Genomic DNA, 9,533 nt, shown 5'->3' with positions numbered 1-9,533 from the left:
TTCCCAGCTCTGATTGATTGAGTGATTGATTGATTGATTGATTGATTGAAATGGTCAAGGATTCTAGGGTCACCTGCTGGACCAGAAGACCTCCAAGTTCCCTTCCAGCTCTTGAGCAGTGATTGATTGATTGATTGATTGATTGATTGATTGATTCAAATGGTGTAGGGTGGCTGGACTAGGAGCCCTCCCTTCCCAGCTCTGATTGATTGATTGATTGATTGATTGAAATGGTCAAGGACTCTGTAGCCTCCTGCTTGAGTAGGAGGCTGGACTAGACGACCTCCAAGCTCCCTTCCAGCTCTATTCTGAGTGATTGATTGATTAAAATGGTGTAGGGTGGCTGGACTAGGAGTCCTCCCTTCCCTGCTCTGATTGATTGATTGATTGATTGATTGATTGATTGATTGAAATGGCCAAGAACTCTATGGGCTCCTGCTTGAGCAGGAGGCTGGACTAGACGACCTCCAAGCTCCCTTCCGGGGCCAGCTCTATTCCGATTCGGGGAAAGCGTCTCCAAAGGACAAACCTCCCAGAAACCGTGCGTAAAAGTCAGCGCGCGCGCGGGGTGGGGAGTGGGATGCCGAGCTCCCCGCCCTGTCCCTTGGTCCGGGGGGGGGGAAGGAAGGGCAGGGGAACCAACCCCCCCCGCGCGCAACGCGATCCTAGGCCGAGCCGCGCAGCGCGATCCTAGGCCGAGGCTGGCGCGGGGGCGCAGTTACCAGCAGGTGTAGGCGGGGAGCGAGCCGGCTCGGGCGCGGCGTGCGGTGTTGCGCAGGAGCCGGCAGAGGTAGCTCTTCCGACGGTGCTTGGCTTTGAGCTGCCCCGTCTCGCTGGCTGAGCCGGGGCCGGAGGAGGAGGAGGACGAGGCGGGCGGAGCCGGGGAGGGAGGCCGGGGAAGCGGCTGGTGCTGGGCAGGCGCGCCTTGTGCCGTGGCCGCTGCGCCCTGAGCGCACAATGGCTCGGCTCGTGTGCGGGGCCGGCGATGCCCAGGCGCTCGGCTCGGCTGGCTTGGCGGAGCCCGCGGGCGGCAAGAGGCGGCCGCGCAGCCCGGATCTCGACCATGCCTGCGCCTCGGCTCGGCAGGCAGGAGCCGCGTGGGGAGGGGACCCGGCGGCAGCCATGGACGTAGGTGGGTCGGCCGAGGAAGGAGAGCCTTCCCTTCTTTTTCCTTTTGTTATTTCTCTCCCTCCCTTTTCTCTTGAATACTCCCTTCCTTCCTTCCTTTCTTCCTCCCTCCCTCCCTCTCTTTCTTCCTTTTTCTTCCTTCCTTCCTTCCTTTTACTTTTGTTATTTCCTTCCCTCCCTTTTCTCCTTCATACTCCTTCCTTCCTTCCTTCCTCCCTCCCTCCCTTTCTTTCTTTCTTTCTTTCTCTTCCTTCCTTCCTTTTACTTTTGTTATTTCTCTCCCTCCCTTTTCTCCTTAATACTCCTTCCTTCCTTCCTTTCTTTCTTCCTCTCTTTGTTTCTTTCTCTCTCTTCCTTCCTTCCTTCCTTTTCCTTTTGTTTTTTCTCTCCCTCCCTTTTCTCCTGAATACTTCTTCCTTCCTTTCTTCCTTCCTTCCTTTTTCTTTTTTTTCTTCCTTCCTTCCTTCCTTCCTTTTACTTTTGTTATTTCTCTCCCTTTTCTCCTGAATACTCCCTTCCTTCCTTCTTTCCTTCCTTCCTCCCTCCCTCTCTTTCTTTGTTTCTTTCTTTCTCTTCCTTCCTTCCTTCCTTTTACTTTTGTTATTTCCTTCCCTCCCTTTTCTCCTTAATACTTCTTCCTTCCTTCTTTTCTTCTTTTCTTCCTTCCTTCCTCCCTCCCTCCCTTTCTTTCTTTCTTCCTTCTTTCTCTTTCTTCCTTCCTTCCTTCCTTTTACTTTTGTTATTTCTCTCCCTCCCTTTTCTCCTTAATACTTCTTCCTTCCTTCCTTCCTTTCTTTTTCTTTCTTTTTCTTTTTCTTTCTTTCTTCCTTCCTTTTTCTTTCTTTTTCTTCCTTCCTTTTACTTTTGTTATTTCTCTCTCTCCCTTTTCTCCTTAATTCTTCTTCCCCTTCCTTCCTTCCTTCCTTCCCATATTTTCCCTTTCCTTTCTTTCCTTCCAGTCTTTTTTCTTCCTTCCTTCCTCTCTTCATCATTCATCTGATCTCTCCTTCCTTCCTTTCCCTCCTTCCCTCCATTCCTTCCTTCCCTTCTCTAGCCATCCTTCCTCCATCTTTTCTGTCCTTTCTTATTTCCTCCCTTTTCCTCCCTCCCTCCCTTCCCTTTATCCATCCTTTGTCTGATTTCTCCTTTCTTCCTTCCTCCCTCCTTTCCTCCCTTCCTCCCTCTCCCTTCCCTTTGTAGCCACCATTGCTTTCTCCCTCCTCCCCCCTTGCTCCCTTCCTTCTTCCCCACTTTCCTTTCTTTCTTCCCTCCCTCTCTTCCTCTTCATTCTGCTAACCTTCCTTCCTTTCTCTTTTCTCCATCCCCCTAATCCACCTTTCCTCCCTTCTTCCCTCTTTATCTTCCCCCTCTCCCTTCCCTTTTCTATCCCTCCTTCCTTTCTCCCTCCCTCCCTTCTTTCCTTCCTTCCTCTATATCCCTCTCTCCCTCTCCCTTTCTATCCATCATTCCTTTCTCCCTCCCTCTTTCTTTCTCCTTCCCTCTTTCCCCCCATGCTTGCTTCCTTCCTTTCCTCCATACCCTTTCTATCATTCCTCACCCCACCGTCCAACTCCCCATTTCTCCTCCCTCCCTCTTTACCTCTCTTTCCCTCTGCCTCTCATTTCTCCTTCCTTCCTTCCCCCCTCTTTCCCTCCCCTTCTCAGCAACACATGGCGCTGTCCTCCATGTTCCTCCTCCCAACAACCCTGCAAGGTAGGACAGGGCCGGAGTTGAGGACAGAGCCTTCTCTACTTCCTCTTCCTCCTTCCTGCCATCTTGCCTGATTTTGGGGCTGGGCTTGGTTCACTTAAGGACTGAATGGACAGCGGCACATGTTTGATCTCAGTTCCTTTTAGCCTATTTTCCTGAGTTCATCTGATCACGATCACTTGGGTGGGGATCCACCCAGCTTTGTCTCAAATACAGCCGTGGCCAAAATTGTGGAAACCTTTTGGGAAAAGTTGTATTTTTGAGATTTGTTGGTTAATAACCAACGAAGTTTTTTTTTTTGAGTTTCAAGATAATCCTATTCCACTCCTGGAACGGCCTGGGAATAGCCCAGACCTTCTTAACCCAATTGAAAATCTATGGAGAAACTGGTTAGTCAGAAGCGACCCAGCAATAAAACCCAGTTAATCGAAGCCATCATTCAATCTTGGTTTCACATGATAACAGCTGCAGAACTCAAAGACTTGGTTCACTCCAGGGGAAGACCTTGTAAGGCCGTCATTCATGCTGAAGGTTACCCAACGAAGGATTAACTGACTTGGGGATCATTTCTGTATCTCTCATTTCATTTCATTTTCATTTCATTTATTAAATTTTTATACCCCCCCTCTCCCGCAGGACTCGGGGCGGTGAACAGCCAGGATTAAAAAACATACAATATAAACATTAAAATACTTTAAAACATAATTAAATCTATATTGGCTTCCCCCAATTTAAAACCCCTTACCCATAAAATTAACCAATTAAAAAATTTTAAGCCACTCGTTTTTTTCTACGTGTTTCACTTTTCTTCTATGTACTGTAACTGTCTATTCTAATAGCAAATCCTTCCTAAAAGTGATTGCATTACATTCTGGATTAAATTATCTTTCCATTGATATATAATTTTATGGTACTACTCCCCAAAAAAAGGTGGTGTTATTAGCTTAGTTTTAGAAAATACACTTTTCCCAAAAGGTTTCCACAATTTTGGCCACTGCTGTAGAGTCGTGCGAACATAGCTATTGTGTTACACACACAGCATGTTCAACCGCCATCCGATGAGTTCATCTGGGCATGGAGGAATAAACCCAGTTATTGTGGCTTGCCGACGGCAGGGTGTGCATTAAGACCGAAATCGCCTTTGTGTCTTATCCAACAACCAAGGATTAAATCATTTTTTTGTGTGGCTATGGCGGGAGTAGAAATCGCCGCCTCCCACTTTCTAGGCCCGTGATGGTGAACCTGTGGCACCTGTGGCACACGGAGCCATATCTGTGGGCATTTGAGCGTTGCCCTAGCTCAGCTCCAGTGCGCAAGTGCGCACCAGCCAGCTGATTTTTGGGCCTTCCAGGCCCACCGGAAGTCAAGAAATGGGCCGTTTCCAGCCTCCAGAGGGCCTCTCAGGGGATGGGGAAGGCTGTTTTCACCCTCCCCAGACGCCAATAAAGCCTCTGGGGCCTGAGGAGGGCGAAAAATGGGCCTACCGGTGGTAATCTTTTTGCCGTCACGTGCCAAAAGCGGTGGTAGCGCGGGGAGGTCGTGTGCACATGTGTGAGGGTGCGGGGTGTGGGGGGGTATTGAATCATGGGTGTGGGCACGTGTGCATGCAACCCCCCCCCATGCTCCCCACGTTTTGGCACGCGATGGCAAAAAGGTTAGCCATCACTGTTCTAGGCTGATGTGTCAAATGCAGGTAGTCCTCGACTTACAACTGTTTGTTTAATGACCGTTCACTGACCGCGCTGAAAAAAAGTGACCTATGGCTGTTTTTCACACTTACGACCATTGTTGCATCTCCATGTTCACGTAATCAAAATTCCGAGGCTTGGCAACTGACTCGTATTCATGACGGTTGCCATATCCCGGGGGGGGGGGAGTGGGTCACGTGATCCCCTTTTGCGAACTTCTGAGCAGCAAAAGTCCACGGGGAAGCCAGATTCACGTACCGACCGTGTGTCTACCTTAACACTTAGTGATTCACTTAACAACGGTGGCAAGGAAGGTTGCAACATGGGGTAAAACTCACTTGACAAATTTCTCCCTTAGCAAGAGAAATTTGGGGTCCAGTTTTGGCCATAAGTCGAGGACTCCCTGTACCATTACAGTTCCTGAGTTCTCCAGGCCACTAGAATACAGGTAGTCCTCGACTTAACAACAGTTTGTTTAGTGACCGTTTGAAGTTACAACGGCACCGAAAAAAGTGACTTATGACCATTTTTCACACTTGACCGTTGCATCCTCATGGTCAGGTGATTTACATTCAGAAGCTTGACAATTGACTCACATTTATGACGGTTGCCGTGTGCCGGGGTCACGTGATCCTCTTTTGTGACCTTCTGACAAGCAAATTCACTTAACCCAAAGGTGCTTTTTTTCAAGAGGCAACTGGATTTTCTGGTTTTTCTTTGAAGACATTTCACTTCTCATCCAAGAAGCTTCTTCAGCTCTGACTTGGATGGTGGGGAATGGAAGGATCCATCTAGTCAGAGCTGAAGAAGCTTCTTGGATGAGAAGCAAAATGTCTTCAAAGAAAAACCAGTTGCCTCTTGAAAAATACACCTTTGGGCCAACCGTAACCTGGATGGCTGAGAATCTCTATAGACATTCAGATTCACTTAACAACCGTGTGACGAGTTTAAGAACCGCAGCGATTCACTTCACAAATCTGGCGAGGAAAGTCGTAAAACGAGGCCAAGCTTGTTTAACCCATTTCTCACTTAGCGATGTAACATTTTGGGCACCGTTGTGGTCGTAAGTTGAGGACTACCTGTAGAAAACCTTGAGCTCACCCTGCTTGCTCTTCACCGTATCGTTCATTCTTTGCAACAGGGCCCGTCACCATCTGCGGCGAAGTGACCATCTTGCACGGAGGATTTCTGCTGGCGTCCAGGCTGTGCCACCCTAAACCGTTATCCGAACTGACCAAATCCGACTGGTCGGTGGTGGGCAAACCCATCCTGGAAGCTCTGCAGGAGATCTGCACCTCCTATTCTTCTTATCCACACCAGCCCAACCTCTGGAAGAGGAAGGCCGCCGTTGTCCTCTGGTCCAAAATCATCCTCTCGAGCGTCCCGTCCGACGAAAGGTGGAAGAGCGATGCTTTCTTCTCTGTCAGCAACGCGATCCCCGAGATCAACCGTACCGTCCTTTTCGAGCTGTTCAAGGCGATCAACGCGCCCCGGCTTTTCGCCCAGCTGCTTCTGGCGTTGCCGGATCCCCTTTGCCAAAGAGAGCTTCGGATGTTCGTAGAGTATGTTGCCAAGGATACGTCTCCGGCTGACGTGGCGTTCTTCTTGGACGTTTGGTGGGAGATTATGAAACACAAAGGAGGCGAGGAGGACCGGTTGGTGCTGCTCTTCCAAAGCGTGACCCACCAACACGTTTTGGAGTCCGAAGAACTGGGCCAACCGCCAAAGAGGTTCAAGAGCGGCCCTTCGTCCACGCCGGAGAACTCGGCCGTCCCTCTCACCCTCCCGATTTTGACCGAAGGGCTCAAAATGATCAAAGATAACCTCGGATCGAGCAGGATGAAGTGTTACGCCCTTGCTAACTTAGTGGATGTCTTGTCTGCCTTGGTGGCCACCGAGCGCGAAGCGAAGGCATTGTCTCCTCAGGCTTACTTGGAAAAGATCTCCTCGGTGGTCACTCTATGGAGCTGCGATGGTGAAAACCGATACAGCAAGAAGGATTTGGACGTCAAGGTGAAGGAAGCCGAGAGGAGCATGAGTTTGCTGGACATGGGAAAGTTGTCCAAGCAATCAGTGCTCTTCAACTTAAGCTTCCTCCTCTCCTTGTTGAAGGAGTGGTCTTCAGAGCTCCAGGTCTTCTTGAATGACCCTCGGCAGGTCTGCTACGAAAGCTACCGGCTCCTCGATTGCTTGGCATCTTTGCAGAAGAGGTCGAGCGATTGTGGTCTAGAGGACCTCGACCAAGCCCGACTGATGTTGGATTTGGGCAAAGTCATCACAGACCTCCTGAAGAAGGTCAACCCTGAGACTTGGGGGAAGAACACCGGTGGCGATCTGGTGGCTTCAGTAGCCATGATGATCATTGACAAGAAAATGGACCGACACAAAGAAGTGTGCTCTGTATTTGCTAAGGAGAAAAGCTGGGCCTTGAGTAAGGATTGGGCAGCTTGCCTCATTAAGAATAAAGAACTGTTCCAGGATCCAGAACTGATCTTGAAGTTGCTGGAGACTGTCGCATCTCTAGAATCCTCTGAGGATTCATCCAGAAACCAAGAAGAACAAACCAAAATAGTCACGATCATCCTTGAGTGTTATACCGAACTTACCTTGCCGGATAAGAACCAAGTCATTGCTGGTGTTTTGGCGACTTGGGGCAGACAAGGCCTTTCCAAGCTGATGGTAGCGTTCTCAAAAATGTTTCAGGAGGAACTCAACGTGGCCTTCAACCAGATCATCAAGAGCACCTCTGGGGAAAGTTTTAAGAAAGCCATCCTTGCAGTCTCCCGGCTGGTGGTCCTCAACCCAGAAGGTACCATCAAGAAGATCAGTAATTTAGCTATCGCCAACTTGGGAACCCATCAGTTCTTGGCCGAGATCCTCTGTTCGTTCCCGTCTCTGAACTTCCAAGAACCTCGGGATCCACCGGAAGTATCTGTCAACTTTCTCCTGGAGTGTTTGAAAGAGACAGTTTGGGACCGTCTCTCTTCTCCCAAGGAGAAAGAGCAATTTTTAGAGTTCCTAGTTCATCTCATGCAACCGAGTGGAACAAGCCCCCTCCTCTCTCCTGCAGAGGTCATCCAAAGCTTGATCTTCCCATTCCTAAAGTCCGATTCTCCCCGAATTGAGCTCTGCTTGCAAATCCTGGACAAGGCTTTGAAAGTCCCCTTGGAGCAGAGTTGGATTCACACCTGCCACCCGTTTCCACTCGTCTTTTCTCTCTGCAAACTCCTGGATGGGTTCTGCCAATATTGGCACCAACCACAAGACCAAGAGAGGTGTTCCCTGGAGACCAAAGATTTGGTGGTCACCAACCTAGCACAGCTTTGTGATATCCTTCTGGTCCAGAAGGACTCCTTGTCTCCACAGCTGTGGACCCAATCGGTAGCTTGGTTGCACAAGAAGATCAACGTCTTGGACTGGACCATCGGCCTCCGTGTGAAGAACATCTTTGGAGAACATTTCAAGAACGAAGTCCCAGCTACTCTTTTCGAGGTCTGTAAGCTTCCAGAGGAGGAATGGACAACCCGTCCACTCCCAAATTATGGGCCAGGCAGTGGGTTGCTGGCCTGGTTGGAGACGTGTTGCGTCTCAACGGCCCTACGGGAGCAGATGCTCGTTCTCCTTGTGATTAACGTGGACAACCCTGAAGAAGTCAACCTCTTCAGCAAAGGGTTTTTGGTGGCCCTGGTCCAGGTCTTTCCGTGGTGTAGCCAAAGCGAGTGGAGAAGACTTGTCCATGTGATCAAAAGTCTCTTGGAACGAGAGATCCTCTACGTACCTTACTCGCTGGAGTACGTCCAATATTTACCGTTGTTGAACTTCCGGCCTTTTGCCTATCATCTCCAGTTGTCCGTGCTTCTCTTGCGGGCCTTCCAGTTCCTCTGTGGTTCCAGCGGCACGACGTGGATGCCAGCAGAGGCGTGGAAACACATAGGAAGGCTCTACTGCCTCAGTTTATCCGATCTGTTGGGCTCGGTGAAGACCATTGCCCGTGGCCAGTGGCACTCGGCGGAAGAAAAGAACGTCATCCGGGAGTTGTCTTTTGTTTACATCCAGATCTTCTGCCACACGCTTCACATAGCCGCCATGTTACCCAACAACGGGACCGGGGAACCTCTCCTGCTCCTCTCCTTGGAGGTCCTGTCACAGTACGAGATGCTGTACGACCTCGATGAATCATTGGGGAGCGCCCTGCGCAAGGCGAACGAGATCCACTTCCTGGAATCCATCGTGGAGAACGTCACCAACAAGGAGCTGCGCACCATGCTTCTCCATAAGCTCCATAAGCTCTGAGGATCCAAATTTGGATTTTAGGAGGCGCATGGACGGCAGGGCCCTGGGTTGGGGTTCGAGAGAAGCCAAAAAAAAAAACAGCGTTCAGCAGAGGAGAGAAAATCTCAACGGGAAATTTGCAAGATCTATTAATAAACCTTTATTATCTCTTTCTCCAGAAGGTTATTTCCTGGGGTTGGGCGGGCTGAGGAGATGACGGGTAGTCTCACTGTACGACCACAATGGATTGCAAACATTTCCATTGCTAAGCGAGACCATTGTGAAGTGAGTTTTGCCTCATATTACAGCCTTTTTTTGTCCCCATCCTTAAGCAAATCACTTGCAGTCGTTCAGTGAATCGTGTGATCCTTAAGCAAATTGGACAATTTCCCCATTGTCAGCAGCTGGCTGGGAAGATCACAAAAGGGAAGATCACATGATCTCAAGACAGTGCAATTGTCCTAAGTACATGCCAGTCGCCAGCTGCCCAAATTTTGATCACGTGACCAGGGGATGCCACAATGGTCGTTAAGTGTGAAAACCAGACATAAGTCCCTTTTTTCAGTGCTGTAACTTCGCAAGGTCACTAAATGAATAATTGTAAGACAAGGACTGCCCGTAACTCATGGGCAAAGTCAAATTCAAGGCCCGGGGGCCGCATCTGGCCCGTAGAGTGCTTAAGATTCGGCCCACCCTGAAAACAGTGAAGAACCGACCCACGGTGCCTCTGCCAGC

At 49.7% G+C, this 9,533-nt stretch overlaps 1 protein-coding gene across 1 annotated transcript; it reads left to right on the top strand.

Moving 5' to 3' along the window:
* Positions 1-562: 562 nt before the first annotated feature.
* On the top strand, positions 563-8,971 carry GEMIN4 (gem nuclear organelle associated protein 4). Its single transcript, XM_060693252.2, has 2 exons — positions 563-1,132; positions 5,668-8,971. The coding sequence occupies exons 1-2, from the start codon at positions 958-960 to the stop codon at positions 8,817-8,819; spliced, it is 3,327 nt and encodes a 1,108-aa protein (XP_060549235.1). The 5' UTR covers positions 563-957; the 3' UTR covers positions 8,820-8,971.
* The last annotated feature ends 562 nt before the right edge of the window (positions 8,972-9,533 follow it).

The sequence above is a fragment of the Pantherophis guttatus genome, chromosome 1 (genome assembly GCF_059756535.1).
Source record: "Pantherophis guttatus breed Tessera chromosome 1, ASM5975653v1, whole genome shotgun sequence".
Classification (NCBI taxonomy): Eukaryota; Metazoa; Chordata; class Lepidosauria; order Squamata; family Colubridae; genus Pantherophis; species Pantherophis guttatus.
The sequence above is the reverse complement of the archived record's forward strand: the minus strand, read 5'-3'. Positions and strand labels throughout refer to the sequence as shown.